This window comes from Paroedura picta, chromosome 15 (assembly GCF_049243985.1).
Source record: "Paroedura picta isolate Pp20150507F chromosome 15, Ppicta_v3.0, whole genome shotgun sequence".
In the NCBI taxonomy this organism is placed as follows: domain Eukaryota; kingdom Metazoa; phylum Chordata; class Lepidosauria; order Squamata; family Gekkonidae; genus Paroedura; species Paroedura picta.
In genome coordinates, this window is record NC_135383.1 from 12,652,296 (window position 1) to 12,672,065 (window position 19,770).

Sequence of the window (19,770 nt, forward strand, 5' to 3'; positions counted from 1 at the left end):
TCTGGTATCAAGTTTTATTAAATACTGTCTTTCTATAAAACAAATACACTTAGTACACCAATGAAGCAAACTCACAGTTAAGAGATGCAGGTATTGGCAATAACAAGACATGGTTCTAACCAACCCCTTTTGTTGATTTTTTTTCCTCTTCTTCTTGCATTGAGAACATGAATTTAAAACTTCCCCTTCTGCTTATTCTCTGTGAACGGTCACAAATACTGCACTACTGAAACAGGACGAAAAATGAGTCTCCTCTCCTTGGGGTGGGGGCTGGGGGAGGGGGAGCAAGCCAGGCCAGCTAGGCTTTCTTCCATATCGCAGCAATGTTTACATCGGTTAGAGCCACCAGGTACGTGAAGGAGGGGTCTGCGACCACATTGTTCACCAAGACGTCTGTCAATGGCTCTCCGTTTGCTTTCAGTTCCGGCCACTTGAGAACCTGCGTAGAGTCAAAGGAGGAGAGAAGGAGGCACTCGCAAGCCAAGAAATGCAACTTACATTGGCTTCTTGACACTTTTTTGATATGTTTTACATTGTATTTTAGAGCCTCTTGTGGCGCAGAGTGGAAAGGCAGCTGTCTGAAAGCTTTGCCCATGAGGCTGGGAGTTCAATCCCAGCAGCCAGCTCAAGGTTGACTCAGCCTTCCATCCTTCCGAGGTCGGTAAAATGAGTACCCAGCTTGCTGGGGGGTAAACGGTAATGACTGGGGAAGGCACTGGCAAACCACCCCGTATTGAGTCTGCCATGAAAACGCTGGAGGGCGTCACCCCAAGGGTCAGACATGACTCGGTGCTTGCACAAGGGATACCTTTACCTTTACCTTTTAGGTGTGCCTGGTAAACAGTGATGACTGGGGAAGGGAATGGCAAACCACCCCGTATTGAGTCTGCCATGAAAACGCTGGAGGGCGTCACCCCAAGGGTCAGACATGACTCGGTGCTTGCACAGGGGATACCTTTACCTTTACATTGTATTTTGCAGCCACCAAAGGCTGTGTGCTGATATATGTTCACAAGGGGACAAGAAAACCAAGATAGTATGCAGACTGTCAGGCAAAAAGCAAGGGTGGAGAACTATTACTGTGTGTGTTCACATGAACAGGGACCTATACTTCAATGAACTGGATGGATCCATTTCTAGAGGAACTGTCATTAGGAGTGTTACATGCTCCATTGACTATATACACCACAGAGGAACTAAAGCCTTTTAAAGCCCTAAACTATGCGTGGAGTACATAATCCCTCCAGCCTTACTGTAAAACAAATCCTCACTTGCCAGAAAGGGGTGCAAGGGCACCCTTTAAACATTTTGTTCCCACAAGCAGTTCGATTTTCTTTAAAGACCTGGGCTGTCAGTGGGCTGCTTGAGCTGGGGGAAGTTTATGCATGCAGGTTTCTGTATCATCATCTGGGAAGCTTAGATGTGAGGAAATCATCTTTCTTCCCACTCGGCCCAAAGGAAAGATGCCACCTAACAGCCTGACCATAGATATAGCTCCAGAATAAAGACAGCACTCCTGCCCCTTCTGGATTATAGAGGGCAGCCTCCCTGACCCTACTGTGCCAGATGCAGAGGCGAGTTTTGCATAACTGCAGCTCTCAGCCTCACTTCCCTCCCCCCTGCTCAGCTTCTGTACTGCACAATAATTCAGTAGTGAATGGGAAGCACACCAAAACTGAGCAAAAAAAAAACAAAAAAAACGAAATGCCAGAAAATCCTTCATGCATTGATCTGATTGTTCCTTGGAAGGAATTTGCTTACGCAGTTGTTCTAAGGAAACTAATCTGCAATCTGACATCTCCCGATAGCCCAAAAGTTTTTTTGTGTTGCTTACCAATTTAATCTAGAAAGTGATTATTTCAGGAGATCTGTGTTTGCCTGGAGGAGAAGAGTTTGATTTGCCTTAAAGACAAAATTTTGGGTGGGTGGGGTGTATGAGCTTTCGAAAGCCAAGATATCTGATGATGGGAACCTTGACTCGTGAGAGCTTATACCCAAGCATCTCTTCTCTGCTACTGGACAGATCCAGGCACGTCTTATCGCTCTGCCTCTGTGCACAGGGCCTAAGCCACCAATCCCACAAGGTGAGCTTGCCCCCCTACCTGTGAGGGCCCTATCCTCTTGGTCGCACGGTCTTCCTTGGTGGCGCTCAGAGCCGACAAGTGGTTGCTGAGGTCGTATAGCCACACGCTTCCTTTCTCGTCGCCGCAGAATACGTACTCTTCCGCTGCAGGAGCACAGCAAAGACAGAGCGTTCAAATCACAGTGCGTGGTTTCAGTCAGAAGGTTTCTTAAGGGCGGAACTCACAGAAGCGGAAGGGCTGCCACTTACTTGGGCACGTGCTGAGGGTGAGGTAAGGCAGATCTGTGGAGGACCATTCCAGTTCGGCCAGGATGACTGCCTGCACTGTCCTCCGAGACCCCTTCCCTTGTTCTTTGAAAGACCGGCTCCAGCTCCAAAGGTTTATGGACCCCGTCTTAGAGCTTTTGCTAACTGTGGAGGGGAGAGGGAAACAGGCTTTGCGGCTATAACATCTTTTCCTAGAAAACTGGATGTCAGTTATGGTAACCTTAAAAAAAAGGGGGGGGGAGTACTGCAATCCAGTGGCTGGGAAAAGAACTCAATCCAGGGACTCTGGGGCGTTCTGCTTCTGCCATGTCCTTACCTAATTTTTCATGGTCTCATGGGCCTGACTCTTGGGGCAGCGATGAGGGCATATGGAGTAAAGCAGCCTGCACCTACACACAGAGCAGACCTTTCATTGGTCCTGCAAACCCAGAGTTGTCAGCTCTGCCTGGCAGCTCCTCGCCAGGGTCCTGGGAAGGGGAAGTCTTTCTCAATAGCTCCTGCCTGAGATACGTTAATTCAATGGTTCTCAACCTTCCTAATGCCGTGACCCTTTAGTACAGTTCCTCATGTTATGGTGACCCCCATTATGCAAGTGTTCCTTCACAGAAATTAAACTGTAACTGACCAATGGCGTGAAGATACATTGTTCATGATTGTATATAAATTGGCGGGCAACTTCAGGAGGAGCGACAACAGTGGCGGGACCCCCCCCCACCCCACCGGCCAAACTGCTTGCCCTACTGAGACCCCTGTGAAAGGGCCGTTTGACCCCCAAAGGGGTCTCGACCCCCAGGCTGAGAACCACTTCTTTAACTGGAACTGCCAGGGATTGAACCTGGAGGGGACCTTCTGCATGCCAAAGCCAAGTTCTCTGCTCATCTGTCCTCTTTTTCTGTATAATCTCAAACCGAGTTACACCTTTCTAAACCCACTGACTTCAATTCACTTAGAAAGGCCTAAACTCTATTTAGGACAGCAAATTATGGTTGGTTCTTCATCTACCTGCTACAAGGTTAAATGTCAATTTGGTTTTAGCAGATGGGGCTTTAGCTCTCAAGAACATGATCACATGAGCAAAAATTAAAAACTTTTTGGGTATGCAGGTTCCATACCCACAATGTCTTCATTCAAAAAGGCCAGACCATCCACCCGGTGGGAAGAAGTCTCATTCCCTTCATCATCCGGGAACTGAAACTCAACTTCGTGAGGTCTGAAACATGGAAAAAGCACAGTCACAGGGGAAGGAAGCAAACAAACCCTCCCATTGTGAATCGTCCCTCAAGCAGCCCTCTCTGCTTTCGTGGGCTTGACATAAAAACAAAACCAGGGCAGTGGCAATACTGTCCAAAATACCTCACTGGAAGTATGGCTGAATACAGGAAATCTAAATGGTCTTGGGCCACTTGCCTAGCCCAATTTATCCTCACAACGACCCTGTGAGGTAGCCTAGGAGAAACTTGGAGGGGGTTGGTTTGGCTTTTTCGCTCGTGAAAAGTGCCGCAGAAGTTGTACAAACGAAGAGCCCTTTCCACTTTATTGCCTCGGGGGGGGGGAAATGCGACTCACCTGTTTTTCTGTTGCTTCTCATCCAGTCTAATATCCCAGGCAAAACAGCCTTGCTCACAGCCGGCCACCAAGTACCGGTCTGGGCAAGAGGGGACGAGGGCGATCCGCAAAGGTGTGGCAATTGTCTCCAGCACCATCAGCTGCCTGCCAAACGAAAACACATCTGAATTCCCACTTCCCAATAGTACTTTGCACCTCTTGAGGCCTGAAAGGCAGCTCCTAGATCATTACCTTTCTTTGAAATTATAGTCGCAGTCTGGCACTCCAATGTCCCACACGCATATTTTCTTGTCGTAGGAGGCAGCTGGAGGGCGAGGGAGGAGAAACCATACAGCCTGGTGAGGCACTCATAATCCATAAAGGCAGCCTTCTCAGGCACCCCTGCCCTTCTTGGTCCATACATGCTCACACCCAGCTCCTGCCCAATCAGCTGAGTCCACAGCAAGGTCATGTGATCCTAGGCTCTGAGAAAGGATCCTTTTCTGAAAATCAGACCACAGACTGGAACAACTGCATAGTCCTTTGTCTCAGCTTTATGACCTTTGGGGGGGGCATCCTTTGGGCAGGAAACTGGAGCCACTGTGGATGGGCAGGTAGTTGCGAATGTCCTGCATTCTGCAGGGAGTTGGGACTAAATGACCATGGAGGTCCCTTCCAAATGAGTCTATGAAATCACAGTATTTGTCATCAAGGGCTCCCACACTGTTGCAGGGATCTGTTTCTAGCCCTTGCTGCTATAGAACTACGTCTAAAGGTAGTGGCCAAAGGGGAGTAAGGACTATGGACAGGGTTTTGGAGACTGAAGCCTTCTCCTGAGCATTTCCTGAGCTCTTTCTCCCTGTGCTTAGGACTTCCTTTGATCTGCAAGGCTCCCTTATCCAAATAGACTTCCCTTCTTCCTTCCCCAGTACTACTGTTTTTAACGTCACAGTGGTTCGGCTAGACTGCGTACTAGATCACAGCCCACTGCAGTCAGCCCAGCCGAAGCATGCTGATTGTTTGCTGCATTGCAGGTCCATAAAATGGATACACCAAAAGGCAACTGAACGCACATTCAGGCAAACATCTGCACGGTTTGTCGTTTGAATAATTTAACAGACCTGAGGTGCATTTCCAACATGTGATGGTTACAGGTGTAAAATTACCTGTAGCATGCATGTCTTACTCATAGAACAGGCAAAAGCAGCTGTCTCCTGCTTTTGAGAGACAAGCCCAGAGCTTCCCGAATGACGCAGAGAGGGAGGCTTACTGAAGAGATGTGTCTCGGTGATTGGACTGAAGCAGGCGGTAGCGATGGGCTTCTTGTGAGCCTTGATTTCCCCATAGCAGTAGTCGGCGGCCACGTGAATCAGCTTCACAATTCCTCGTCTCCCGGCAGCAGCCAGGACGTTGTGCCTTTTTTTGCGCCCATCACTGGTCACCATTGTGAGGGTCGTCCATGTGACAGTGAAAAACTCCTGCCGGAAACAACAGAGGGGAAAGAAGCATCAGTTCAGAAATCAGGCTGCAAACATGAAAAAAAAAAAACTACAGAGGTTTCGATTTCATAGAAATGCAATCCTTGGATTTAAAACAGCCAAACAGACCAAACATCCTATAACGGGGACAAAACTGGTGTATAAGGCGAAGAAAGTATGACTCCTGCAAATAAATAAAACACCTTGCTTGAGACAGCAAAGCCAAATGAAACACAGGCTCTGGAAGACCTGCAAAAGGGCAACTGAAGTGATCAGGGGGTTGAGGCACCTTCTCTGTTGTGAAAGGCAAAGTGGGGATCCACAGTTTAAAAAACCTATAAATACCAAGAACATCATAGAAGGTGACAAAATGATGCATGAGGCAGAGAAAGTGGATAGAAAGAAATTCTCCCTCTCCCGTACTACTAGAACTTGGGGTTGCTCAATGAAGATTCGGGCAACAGTTTCAGAAGAGATGAAGACGTTCTTCTCAAAATGCCTAATAGAGCACTATCACTGGGTGATGCATAGTAACTTAAGGGTCTGTAAAAAGATCAGGCAAATTAATGGTGGTAAATAAGTGACAGCCAAAGTGGAATCTCTGATTCTCTGAGGTGTCTAAGCATCTGTCGCTGGGAAGGACTTTCAATAGAGGGACAGTGGGACTCAGTGTGAGGATTTTAGCTGCCACTCCTGTTCCAGAGCTCTTTTCCTTTTTAAACCATGAGCTCATAGAGCAGAGTTGTCTGAAATCTGCCTCCTTTCAGCCAGAGAGATTAAAATGTACAGGCAGATTCTGCCGAAAGATTTAAAAACTCAGATTCTGGACATGAACAGCTAGGAGGAAAAGGGCTGCCCCTGCACATTTCATTCAATTTCCTGCTGTCTGATTCCGAATGCTCTACAGCAGTGATCCCCAACCCCCAGTCCGGGGACCGGTGCCGGTTCATGGATCAGTTGGTACCAGGCCGCGGCTCCTCCTCGTTCTCCTCCCTGGCTGCTGCTCACTGATGCTCTCCAGCGGCCGCCATGGCTGAGGCTCCCCCTCAGCGTGGCACTATGCAGCTGTTGCTGGCAAGAGCCCCCCAGTGGGCAGCGGGAAGTCAGGGGTGCCAGCGGGAAAGCAAGTGGAGCAGGGGCTCAGGTGGTGGCAGTGATGTCCCTCAGCAAAAGACTACTCCCCCAGGCCTCAGTAAAATTGTCACCGGTCCCCGGTGATAAAAAGGTTGGGGACCACTGCTCTACAGTACAGTATTCTAGACTCAACCCAGATAGTGCATCATAGGACATCATTACTATTCCTTGGTCAACAAAACCCAACTAATGTTCATGCTTGCACACAAAAAATGCAGCGGGTCTCCCTTTCCTACCTCTCCAGTCACTTTGTACTTTTTCAAGACAATGCCAGTCTCACAGTCGACCAGACAAACAGAGTCCCCGCCACAGGTAGCTGCTGTCCTAGATGAGCTCACCACTGGATCTGCAAAAATTAAGCACATGGTGACTTTCACCTGCATGCTTTCATTCCATCTCAATTCGGTTCTCGGAGATGTGGGGGAATGTATGTGTGTCTCTCTTGCCATCACTCTTATCTCTATACCAGGGGTAGTCAACCTGCGGCCCTCCAGATGTCCATGGACTACAATTCCCATGATCTCATGGGAATTGTAGTCCATGGACATCTGGAGGACCACAGGTTGACTACCCCTGCTCTATACTATTTTCAATGTGTGATATGACTGGGGAAGGCACTGGCAAATCACCCCATATTGAGTCTGCCATGAAAACGCTAGAGGGCGTCACCCCAAGGGTCAGACATGACCCAGTGCTTGCACAGGGGATACCTTTACCTTTTATACCATTTGTTCTCACTGACAATCGCATTTTACCCCATAAGTAGATAGCTAGCGACTATACTTTATTCATCAGGACACACTCTTTTATTTACAGCTTCTTTATGCAATGACTGGAAATTTATTGTGGCAAATAACGTATTAAACTCCCGGGGGCAAGAATTTAGGTGTTCTTTGTCGCCTGAAACAACCGTTTACACACTGAATACAAAACAGCTTTACAAGACTAGAAGCATTTGCTGACATCCTTTGCACTGTGTTTTCTTCCACCTGTCTGCACAGCAGATTAAACTGTAAGAATTGATAGTAAGGTGGGATTTTTATCAAGAAAACATGACATGCCTGTGGCGAATCTGTTTGATCACCATCACTGCAGACTCGCCCACTCCCTGGGCCATCAGTAAGCGCTGATTTATTGTTCTCCCCAATGTTGTATTGTTCATAATGTTATTGTTATTATTGTATTATTATAAACGGAGTTATTTGTATTGTTCTTGTTTGATGTAAACCTCTCTGAGCCTTCGGGGAGGGCAGTCTATATATATAAATATAAATAAATAAAAATACTTGGTGACTGGGGTAGATTTTCCACATCCTTACAGCAAGCCTTGGTGTTCCGTGACTTCCTTTGATATAGCAGATTAGATCCTGCTGTGAAACTGACCGTTACTTCACAAAAGTACAAGACTTAATCTAACCAATAAGTAAGATTGTGGCCAAGGGGGACAGGGTTCCTTGTCAAGATAACAGAGATGGATCACAAAGGACCATCACAGATGACTGGGGAAAACTGTAGGAAGCAAGGTGGGTAAGTGGCCAGCTGGCCAGGAATGCCCACAGCAGGAGGCCATTGCTGTATGGCACGAGGGCATCCCATTAGAGCTAGCTCATAGTGGTGGGACTCTGGAGAGGCAGAATGGGACCAGTTGTTGAGAGACACTTGGGCTGATGGTGCAGGGGACTAGGGAGGTAGACCGGGATTGAGGTGAGCATGGGCTAAGGTGAGTGTGGGATAAAGAGAAGCCAAGGGAACTGGAAGGAGTGAACTGAAGCATCTGCCAATGTTGGGAGACAATTGTACAACTGGAAGCTTTTATAGAGGATGAGAAGTTCTTTGGGAGACACTGCCTCTAAGTTGGGATGGAGTCCAGGCACCCACCCAGCCTGCTGCGGGCCTCATGTTCAGGAGAAATGCAAAGAAACTGACGATGGCAAACAGTTTATTTCCGACTAAGTGTAGTAATCTCAGCAAACAGGGACTGGTTATGACTGTTTGCTGAGATTACTAAACATTGTTGGAAATAAACTGCCATCTCCAGTTTCTTTTCATTTTTCCTGGACCTTGACTGATGGGTCGTCTCCTACTATCGTGGGCCTCATGTTGCAAGTGACACAGGTATCTGTACCAGCGCCGAAGCGCTTGGCAGAGGTATTCAATACCTCCTTCCAATTTTCCCTTAAATTATAAGCCCTTTGGGGAGAACTGTTTGATCTACAGAACACTGAACACTTGGGTTACAATAGGCTATACCATGGAATTAGTCAGCGAGGAAACGTATTAACATTGGGATGGAGCCAAACAAATGTTTTCACTTGATCTCACACGGTTCCAGTGTTTATCACGCCACCCGTCCCAAATGGGAGTTTATGAAAGCCCCAGGATCCCCAGCACAGCCTTTTTGGTGGCCAAAGGGGACTCCTTCCTTCCTTGTTAATGGGTGGAAAAGCTGGCTGGATCCATACCAGTGCCCATTAAAGAACCAGAGAGCAGGACTGCCAATTATGAGTCATGTCTGCATATCTCTACCCCCTCACAAGGCAAGCACATAGGGCTAGCAGTATAAAACTTCTTCCTTGTCTGCTCTGGCATTTCAACTTATGGGTCTGCATCAACCACACTCACCTTTTCTTGTCCCACAGTCCAAGGGTGGCTCAAAGACACAGGCCCACAGCTGGGTTTTGAAGTCATCCCGATTGTTTCCTTTACTGTGACACTGTAGAAAATGGACCGGCTCCAGGCTGATTGTCTCCTGCAAAGAAGGCAGGCCGCTTCAAATACAAATCCCAGAGCCAGTGGCAGAGATGAAGGAGTGGTTTTACAAGAAGCAACAAGAGTCCCTGCCGACATCAGACCAAAAGCCCAACCAGCTCACCATCCAGTATAGCATCATTTGCTCTAAGCCCATGGGACAGAACACATTTACCTACCTACCCACCCATTCTTTGAAAACTTTGGAAGTTTATACTCCACTTTTTTTAATGGAGTGGCATTCGATCATCCCAGACCTCAGAGAATATATCTGGCAGCAAACTGAGATGCAAGACCTGATCTCTTTTGACACAATATTTTACTACAAACCCTAAATGTCCCATTTCAAGCAATTGTTGATTTATAAACGTTTATACTTGTTTTCAAACAGAAGGAAATTATTTCTTATTATTTGACAGCTCCTATGAAAGGGTTTTTAATAGCCACCCCTCAAATATCAGAATCTGGACAAACTTCAAACAATTAAGTTGTCATTCCCCCCGCCCCCAGCATGTCAATACAGCCAGCCAATTAAAACAGTTGTCTTAAAAAGGGAACGCGCAACTCTCTAGTGCCAGCAAGCCCTCCATCAAACAGGTATCCCTGTACCTCGCCTTCCAAGTCCTTGACCGGGGTGCTACAAACATCTTTTTCATCATCATCATCTTCCTCCTCCTCTTCCTCCTCCTTGTGCTCCTCTTTCTGCTGACTGGACCTTTTGTGGCTATGTGCTTTTGGAATACGCCCTCCATTTCGATGGGCCCCTTCAGAATCCTGGGCAGGCTGGGATTCCTTGGTCTGCGGGCGAGACGCTCTCTGATCCTCAGAACTGCGCTCGTCCTGCAAGCGGCTGGTCTTCTTAGGGCTGGGAGATGGTTCCTCCTTAGAGCTGCTCTGGGAACGGGATCTTTTGCTCCCAGATCCTCCTCTGGAACGAGCCCCTTTCCTCTTGCTGGGGGTTACTGTGCCCTGGAAAGGCAAATATCAAGGGACATGCATGTTTTATAACTTCAGCTCATTAATTCTTGCAACAAAACTAAAAGATTACACTAAAACCGGTTTTACAACTTGCTCTACTAGCCACATTCCTTTAGCCTAAGGGAAGGGCTAGGGCTCATTGGCAGAGTCTCTGCTTTGCATGCCGAAGATCGCTAGCCTCTCCAGTCAAAAGACCTCTACCAGAGACCTTAGAGAGCTGCTCCAATCTGACTAACCCTGATGGGCTGATGATCTGATTCAGCAAAAGGCAGCTTCACGTATGTTCCTGAACGACCTACAGAAATAGCCTTCCATTATAAGTATTTCTGTATCCAAAGCACAGTCCTATCGTTTTTTTTTTTCCTGAAGGAGTTAAGAGAATTCTGCATTTGGTATCCCACACAGCTATGTCCCACAGACTGGGAGTGACATGCTAAAGGAGCGAGTTGATAGAAAAGCGTGGCATCCCATGCCCTAGAGCCACACATTCCCCCCAGCAAAGGAGTAAGCACCCAGTCAACTGCACATTACGTGACCACTATGGTCAAATGTTCCCTGAAACCAAGAATGTCTCTGTGTGGTAGCAGCTTCCCTTGATCTTCCTCTTGTATCAACGCTGAAGGCTGAAGACCTCTTCCTGTTGGCTTCCTGTTAGAATTACCAGCAGGGAGAAGTGCCCAGTTGCTGATTTAGCCCTTGGCTTGTTTTTCTAATAGTCGTTACTCTGTTTTTAATTTCTCTTTTTGCTTTTAACTCAAAGTAACACCTCTAGTCTGATTATCTGATTGTCTGTTATTTACTTGCTTTTATGCCCTGCTTTCCTACCAGATGGGGGCCCAAAGTGTCTTGCATCTTTCTCCTCTCCTTCATTTGATCATCACAACAACCCTGTAAGGTAGGTTAGGCCGATGGCATGTGACCAGGCCAAGATTGCCCAGGACGTTTCTGTGACAGAGTGAAGATTTGAATGGGTCCCCCAGATCCTAGTCCAACACCTTAACTGTTACACCATGCTGGCTTATGAAACAGGCCTGGACTGAGCTCCACCACTGGTGAGCTTTTCAGCAGAAGTATTCTCCAGCTATGCTGTGAACCAAAGCTGGCCACTCGGTATGCAAAGCTGAGGTCTCTCCTCAAGAGCACAGACAGAGGCCCCGAGGGTCACCAAGACACTCCTGAGAAAAGGAAAGGCATATTTCTGTAGGTACATTGCCAGAGTCCTGACCTTAGAAGCAGCTTTGTTTTCAGTCTCTGCCGTACTTTCTGCAATTTTGTCTTCATTGTCTTCCTCCTCCTCCTTTTTTTCTTCTTCCTCTTCCTCCGTTTTTTCTCCTGCTTCGGGAGCGGGGTTATCTTCTTGTATCAGTGAGGTCAAGAATTCCTCTGCAATCATTTTCACCTAACGGAAGAATAAAGATTGGTTACATTTAACGAAAAATACGGGGGCCGCCAAGGCCTGTCAGCACCGCCCAGTCGATTTTTGGATCTTCCTGTAGCTGCTTATTTGGAAGAGTACTAGGAGTAGTTACGCATCTGCTATCTGACTGTGCATGTTGTCAGGTTTGACGTACACAAAGTTAGTTTTACAGGAAGTCACGGTTTCACACAGCCATAGCATCCCCAGTGAGCTTAGTCAAGTAAGATGAGCGAAGACTGTAGCCACTGGAAGAAAGCAATGACATCTTTCGGAGTCCACCAAAGCTTTTTTCTAACACGCATGTAATGCATTGTCTATGCAGAATAAGGTAATAGCTGAGAGTGATGGTCCTAGACATTATATATCTTAGAAGGTGGGCTCCAAAAAGAAACACTATAGAAGGATTTGTTGGGGCTACACCTAAGAGATTTCCCTTGACCACCCAGCTAAACTTCAGAATTGGTTTTAGATAGGAGTGCATTGTATAATAATATTGACCATTGAGGAAGACCCATGAGGGTCAAAACACGTTTGGTCTATTCATGTGCAGTTAGATCTGTATAGTTTTTACTTTGCTTTTAACATTATATTTGTGCACTTTAATAAATATTCATTAAAATTTTATATTGTTTTATAGCTCAACTTTTGAGTTCCTGACTTTGGTATGCTCTAGCTGCCTCGTCTTGCCTTGCAGGAAGGAAATTGGTAAGCTAGGAAGAAGGATTAGACTGCCTGCTTTCTGTATGTTAATTTTGAAGATCTATGGCGACTCACTTTTGAGTAGGGGGAAAAAACTACAATAAATATTTCGACCCTGCATTTAAAGGACTGCAGAAAGGGTATGGGAACAAACTTACCCGCCATCGGGTAAAGTCACTGAGTGAGCTGGGTCCATATGCGACATGGGCTTGTGCAGACTTGACAAATTTTTTCCTGATTGATTTCAGCTGCTCAGGAGACAAAGTTTTAGGTAACTGGTTACGGAAGTTTTTCCCCCAGTGAGCAGTGACCTGGACAAAGGGAAAAGCATATTGAACTCATCTGAAAATAACACACAGGATGATCTACTGTGTTGACTTTCTAGTGTATACTGTGCTGAATTTTTTTTTGATACAATTTTAGTTTTATACTTCACTTGCTCCAAGAATAGATACTCAGTATGTAATGAAATTTCTACAATAATGCAGCAAAACACAAACTGTCAAGCAGTCACTAGTTCATTTTCACAGGAAAGTTTTTTAAAAAACTACCATGAGATATTAACCAGGCAGTTGTGTTGGAGGATTTGCAGGATCCAGGGGGCTTAAAAAACCCATCTGTTCAATCAGGGGTTTCCCCCTGATTAGACTCCTAAGATTGTTTTACAATTCTGCTGACCAGTTTAGGTCTCGTTGCTAATTAAATCCTGTTTAAGTGATACTATAAATTAAGTACCTCCCTCTGAGAACATGGTCAGGTATCAAAACGAGCACTTGCAAAATAAATTTAAAAATATTAGAAGAAGAGTTAGTTCTTATATGCCGCTTTTTCCTACCCGAAGGAGGCTCAAAGCGGCTTACAGTTGCCTTCCCATTCCTCTCCCCACAACAGACACCCTGTGGGGTGGGTGAAGCTGAGAGAGCTGATATTCCTGCTCAGTCAGAACAGTTTTATGTGCTGTGACGAGCCCAAGGTCACCCAGCTGGTTGCATGTGGAGGAGCGCAGAATCGAACCTGGCTCGCCAGATTAGAAGTCCGCACTCCTAACCACTACACCAAACTGGCTCTCTTACACCATATGAAAAGAGGCATGCAAATTGGCTATAACAATTGGGGACCCAGTTCCACTGGTTGTCAAAAGTGAAATCCAGTAAATCAGAGAGATTTGCTTAATGGGGCGTATATTAGATTCTTGCCCATGCAAATCCCCAAATACAGATTGTCAGAGGGACACTCCTTTGCACAGTGCCAATGTGAAAACAATGACAGATTTTATACAATAAAATGGGGGTGGGGAAACCCCTATAGGAGCTCACTGGCAATTCGCACCTTTACAATCCTCCCACAGGTATAGGACAACACAGTGACAATGATTACAGATCCTAACATGCAGCTCTGTGCTTTAAGCACCGTTTTAAATACTTGCTGGGAAGCACTCCACAGTGCAGTCTGAAAAAGATGTAGCACTGAAACAGGGCCTGGAGACAGATAAACAGTGGAAGCAGAAGGACCAGGAATCGTTAACAATCACATCAAGCAAGATAGGGTGCAGAGTACTCATTCCTGTGACTCGTCAGAAATGTCAGGTTATCTAAAAGAAAACCTTTCAAAAATGCAAACAAAAGCGGCCCATCACGTACAGTTGTGCCTGTGTTTCTTCACTGTCAATCCAAGCTGGCTACAGATATAGGACATCCGCATTCACTTAATATATGCACAGTTCAGATACACCCCTTTACAGTGAAGTTCTACCAGTAAAAAACGATGTAAAAGCCGTAAATCTGGCTCTAATGCCATATCAACCACCATATATGGCTATACGAAAGAGGCATCAGCCCAGTTTACCCTGGTGGTCAGCTCACGACTGTTGACCACCCTCACATGATTGGCCAGCTTGGTGACATCCTTGCCATTCAGCTGTCGGAGATTTCGCAGAAGAAACATGACCTTATAGTCATCACTAGGCTGGAGAGGGGAGGCAAAAAAAAGGAAAAACAGCCATGAGAATCTACTCTTTAAGCTTTTCGAAGTCAAGTATCAAATCTTCTGTTACATTCTCTGAGGTCCCTACTTTCATATATATTTTCAAGGCATCACCTGTAGTAAGCTTTTGTGAGAAGATGGCTAATCTTTAGCCTGTCTCAGTTTTTTCCTACCTGCCCTTCTGATTTTTTGCTCTGTTTCTGGCATGAGGGCTAAAGTTTGCTGGGAAGGTCTGGTCAAGCAGACAATAGTATACCGAGATGTGGAAAGTTTCTAGATGGCTACAAAAGTAATCCGAGTTGTAAACAAGTCCAGGAGAAATCTACTTGGAGGAGGCGTCAATGGATGGAGACCAAGAATGGTTTTAGCAGAAGGGTGGAATCTGCCAAGAATGAATTGAACTATTTTCTAAAAAAGAATAGGGGGTTTCTGGATTGGATACAAGGAGCGTTTCCAACAGCAATACGGTAATTGACAGACAGTACAATCCTAGCAAAATAACATAATGTAACTCTGCTCAGGAGTACACCGTAATATCTGTCATGTTTGGCATGCATAAGTCCCATGAAATGAGACAAGGTATGAGAATGACCAAACTAAGGTACAATACGGGTCATGACTCAAGACCTCCATCTTGTGGAGGTTGAGCTTCAGGTGACTTTGCGGAAGCCATCCCAACATGGCTCCCAAGCACCTGGCCAAAGACTCAGGTGAGGTATTTGGTCGCTTGCTCATTAACAGATGGAGCTGGGTATCATCCATGTATCAGTGACACCCCAGCCCATATCCCCAGACCCAAGGAAAAAAAGAAGAAATCACCAAGCTTGTGGCTGAAGGGATGCCTAACATTCCTAATAGGTCTCTGTGGTTGGGGAACCACTGATTCATCTCCAGAGGAGCTATCTGTGCTTGAAAATTTGTTTGGGTCCCAACTAACAGATTTATAGCACAATTTCAGATTCTTTATTTTAAGCCAAGTATTAAGTATTGTTACACTGCAATGAAGAACTCTTGAGTATATGTAGCTTTGACTAGATCAAGGCCAGGCGTGTTTCCCTGAGGCCAAGGACCCCAAGCAGATTAGCACCCGCAGAGTGAAGAACAATGCTGTAACAATAACATACCCTCCTCCCACCCCAGCTCCAACTAATCCCCCAGCTACCAACACCCAGCAAGAGAAGATGTTACCAGATACCTCTCTGGAGATGTTAACCCGCATGGATGAAATATGGGGGGCCACAGAGGAGGAGGGGCAGTGATGTCTCCTCAGCCTAGCCTCAACCAAAAGCCTGGCAGAAGAGCTCCGTCTTGCAGGCCCTGTGGAACTGCATTAGTTTTTGCAGGGCCCGTAGTTCTTCTGGGAGCTCAATCTACCAGGCCCAGGCGAATCATGTAGGCCAGAGGTCACCAGCCCGTTTGTGTTCACAAAGTGAAGTGCTCCGCGAGAGGCATAAAAGAGTAAGACAGTTCCTCACTGTAACAATCGTGGCTGCAAAACAATCCAATCCCATAAATTGATAAGACTCCTGCAGATCCCCCATTGTTTTACTCACTGTTAGGTATACGTTGTTCGTATAGCTTAGTTCTTCCAGCTGTGGGAACTGCTGCAAGGCAGTGACATCTTCGAGCTGGTTGCTGTTGCAATTGAGGATGCGGAGGTTCGGCAGGCTCAGGTTTTCAGGAAGCCGCTCTAGCAGATTGTCAGACAGGTCCAGTTCTTGAAGGTGGCGCAGGTGAGAAAACAGCTGTGGTTCCAAATCTTCTGTTGTTATCTGCAATCTGGACAGGCTGGAAATAAAAAAATTCCAGTGAAATCTGATTCAATTCAGCGTGTTACCTCAACCCCATCCCATCAAGGCTCGCCTGCCTCCCCTGTTTAGCAGCAGGCTTGATGATGCTTATAGTAGCCCTTCGATATGTTCTCATGCTGTGGCTACTAGTTCAAATATTGCAAAGTAGATAAAAAGGTGAAAGTACCCTCAGTTGTATCCCAGGTGGCACCATTCAATACATACAAGCTGGTATCTTAATTCAGATATATTTGCTTACTTAGGTATCTTGCACATGGTATATATCTTTTCCCCCCCTTTGGTGTGTTGAATTGTTATCGGAATGTATTTTGCTTTTGTGTGTTTTGGACCTATGGTCATACGCGATAAACTTTATTTACTTACTTAGTACGTCAAATCCCCTCTGGAGAGGCAAGGGAGGTTTAGTAGTTTAGTGACAGAATATGCGCTTTGCATGCACAAGGTCCAGATTCAATCCCTAGAATTTCCACTTAAAAGGATCTCAGGCAGCATGGCTATGATCAGATCATGAGGCATGTTGCTATCTGAAGTTAACAGTACTGAACTTCATGGACCAATGGTGTAGCTTGGGGGTCCCCAATGTGCTGCCGGTGGTTGCTATGGTACCCACCAACACCTTTTCTGGCATCTGCCAAATGTTTTTAGGGGCAGGTAGGGCTTTTGCCCAGCATGGGTTTGAATGGCTCTTGTAAAGCTGATGGGCTGTGCAGATTTAAATGTTGCTTTGGAAACAGCTGCCATACCGGCTTTGCTGTATGAATGAAGTAAAGCTATGACCATCATTTTGTAGCTGGCTCCACCTCCTGTGGCAGCTGTTTGGTGTCTGTTGGCCCACCATGCCATATCAAAATTCTAAAGGCGCGCACAGGCTCAAAAAGATTAGGGACCTCTGGTGTAGCTCATACAATAAGAGAACCCCAAAACAGAAATAGGCCCTTGGAGATGCAAGTTCTCCAGAATCAACCCGACAGCTTTATTCATTGGCTGGGTTCACTGAGACAAAGCTGCCATCAGCCTCTTTAGTAGATCTAAAGAGGGATTTTAATGTCTACCATTATTGCTTTTTCTTCATGCCTTAGCAAACAGTGTAAAATTTCACTATCTTCTTTTTTCTAGTATTTGCTTGCAGTTTCCAAAGCCCTACAAATCAAAATTTGCATCTGTTGCTATTCAGTGGTGGCAGCCCCTGAATAAATTATGGCTTTATTTATATCCCACTTTCCACATTTTAAAAGCCCTCAAGGCAGCTTACAAAAACCACCAAGCTTAAAAATGAATACTGCAGATATTATAAAGGCCATGTTAAGCCTAAATCGTGTTAAGCTTGACTACAATGGCCAATAGTTTTATGAGTCTAGATTGTGGCTGAACTAACAAAAGGATGCATTACTTGAAAATACATTCTTGATTTTGTATTTATTTTTGGCAATGCAATTTAAATACTTGCATGATTTTGCATTTTCTTTAATTTTGGCAGTATTTTCTCAATCTTGCATTTTTCTTATTTTTGGCAACTTAATTTGTCCAGCCTTGTGTCTTAACTATGCATCCTTGCGCTAGGAATTGCAATATAACTTACTGGCAAAACTGTGATTGCCTAAACATCACAAGTTTTTTTTTTCTCTTCGCAAACCAAGATCTGGGATTTTGTGAATGTTTCACTTGAACTTACTTCAGAATTTTGATCTTCCTCAGCCTTGTGGACTTGGGCACTGCTCTTTCCAACAGAAGTTCTGTGGTTATTTTGGACATTTTAAATCTCTTCCAGTTTTCTGCTCAGCCAGAGCTGTCCAAACTCTTTCCAAAACCTTCCTAGCAAAATAAACAGAGATTAAGAAGATCATGTAAATGTCCCAAATATTTAGTTTGTAGCCTAAACATTTGATTTTGCTTGAACACAGCATCTTCACAAACACCTGGTCTTCAGATTCTCCTGCAGTCTGTGAACAATCACTGTTTATTTGTATACGTTTTCATTCATCAGTCTTTAAACCATTGTTTGCAATTGTCTCCTCCTCTGTGCATAAAAAAGTTCTCCTGAATGAGGATTCACTTTACTACATGTGAAACAGTGGGTTCCACTCCACAAAGTTTATGCTATAATAACATTCATCAACCTTTAAGATACCACCCTGCTTGTCTTTCGCTTCTGCTGCAATAGATTAAGATGGCTGCTGCACTGGAATTTGTCTCTTCCTAAACTTCTAAAAGACAGAAGGATCACCACTGAAACCTAACAGTTCAATGATCATAAGGACAGCTTAGTGTAGTGCAGGGGTGCCCAAACTTTGACTCTCCACATGTCCATGGACTACAATTTCCATGAGCCCCTGGTGTAGTGGTTAAGAGCAGTGGCCTCTAATCTGGATGACTGGGTTTGATTCCCACTCCTCCACATGCAACTAGCTGGGTGACCTTGGGCCACTTATAGTTCTCTCAAAGCTCTCTCAGCCTCACCTGAAGGATAGGCAATTGTAAGCCACTTTGGGACTCCTTCTGGTTGTGAAAAGCAGGGTACAAAAAAGCAGCTCTTCTTCTTAAAGTTGCATTTTTAGACAGAATAGAGAACCCTCAGCAGCTTGAGCCAAAAGCTGTGGTTTTGAGCTTCATTGCATTCTCTGCTAAACCTTTATTAAATAATATCAAAGTGTTTCTGGAAATATCCTCAATCTACGTCAGCCTTTCTCAAGTTTTTTACTGTTGAGAAACCCATGAAACATTCTCCAGGCTTCAAGAAACCCTAGAAGTTACATGATCATGCAGAATATGGTTGGGAAGCAGAGATGCGGACACACCCACCTGGGACCCCTCCCCACCCACTCCAGCCCCATCATTGGCCATTTTGGGAGGGGGGGAGCAGGTCTACCTGATGTTTTACAAATTTAATTTAAAAAATTAACTCCCACTCATTCAGGAAACCCTTCCAGGGCTGTCAAGAAATCCCATGGTTTCACAAAACCCTGATCTATGCCTATACAGTTCTGAAGTTTCCATCTCTAGCCCTTCCCTGAAGAATGTTCCATCTCTAGCCCTTCCCTGAAGAACAAAAAGAAGTCTGAAGGGACAAGATCAGGGCTGTAGGATGGATGGGGTAAGGTTTCCCAATGAAATTCTCATAGTACAGCTCTTGCTACCCTCTAAAAATGAAGTTTTGAGAGTCCAATAGACTTGCGAAGGAAGCTGAAAACTTAGCACTGTAGATGCCAGGCTGCCTCCCATTACAGCTCAGTTTAAACTGAACTGCAAAAAGAAGTAACCCAGCAGTCCAAGCGGCCCTGCCAAGTGGTTAGGTTTAAATGGCTGTCAGCCATTTCAACATTCCATTTCACTTCCTCTTGCGCGGAAAGAGAGGAGCAAAATGGAAAGCTGATCAATACAGCTGACTATCCCCAAATAAAAGCCAGAAAAATTCAGATTTTATTCAGGTCAGCTAAACTGGTAGCCAAATGAAACATTTGACTGGACCTGTCCCATGGAGGTCTAATTAAGCAAACATATTAAGTGAATATTAAATGAAAGAACTGGACTTTAAAAATGACTTTGGCTAAACTTTGTGAAGAAACCACACTGTTTATTTAAATTGGGACTTCTATACCGCACAGTTTGGAATTCAACTAGGAGCCAGTG

At 45.3% G+C, this 19,770-nt stretch overlaps 1 protein-coding gene across 6 annotated transcripts in view; it reads right to left on the minus strand.

Moving 5' to 3' along the window:
- The window catches only part of LRWD1 (leucine rich repeats and WD repeat domain containing 1), a 24,261-nt gene continuing 4,491 nt past the window's right edge, over nucleotides 1-19,770 (minus strand). For 5 of the 6 annotated variants that reach the window (XM_077311476.1, XM_077311477.1, XM_077311478.1 and 2 more), the window contains 15 exons: nucleotides 17,816-17,955; nucleotides 15,886-16,120; nucleotides 14,195-14,314; nucleotides 12,508-12,660; nucleotides 11,459-11,632; nucleotides 9,865-10,224; nucleotides 9,130-9,256; nucleotides 6,744-6,853; nucleotides 5,166-5,373; nucleotides 4,148-4,220; nucleotides 3,917-4,060; nucleotides 3,463-3,560; nucleotides 2,333-2,494; nucleotides 2,103-2,227; nucleotides 1-439 (listed from right to left, as the gene is read on the minus strand). In XM_077311476.1, the coding sequence (XP_077167591.1) occupies nucleotides 299-439; nucleotides 2,103-2,227; nucleotides 2,333-2,494; nucleotides 3,463-3,560; nucleotides 3,917-4,060; nucleotides 4,148-4,220; nucleotides 5,166-5,373; nucleotides 6,744-6,853; nucleotides 9,130-9,256; nucleotides 9,865-10,224; nucleotides 11,459-11,632; nucleotides 12,508-12,660; nucleotides 14,195-14,314; nucleotides 15,886-16,120; nucleotides 17,816-17,895 (2,310 nt within the window). In that variant the 5' untranslated portion in view covers nucleotides 17,896-17,955 and the 3' untranslated portion in view covers nucleotides 1-298. The remainder of the gene's footprint in view (nucleotides 440-2,102; nucleotides 2,228-2,332; nucleotides 2,495-3,462; nucleotides 3,561-3,916; nucleotides 4,061-4,147; nucleotides 4,221-5,165; nucleotides 5,374-6,743; nucleotides 6,854-9,129; nucleotides 9,257-9,864; nucleotides 10,225-11,458; nucleotides 11,633-12,507; nucleotides 12,661-14,194; nucleotides 14,315-15,885; nucleotides 16,121-17,815; nucleotides 17,956-19,770) is intronic. The other variant, XM_077311480.1, reaches the window with a different exon arrangement.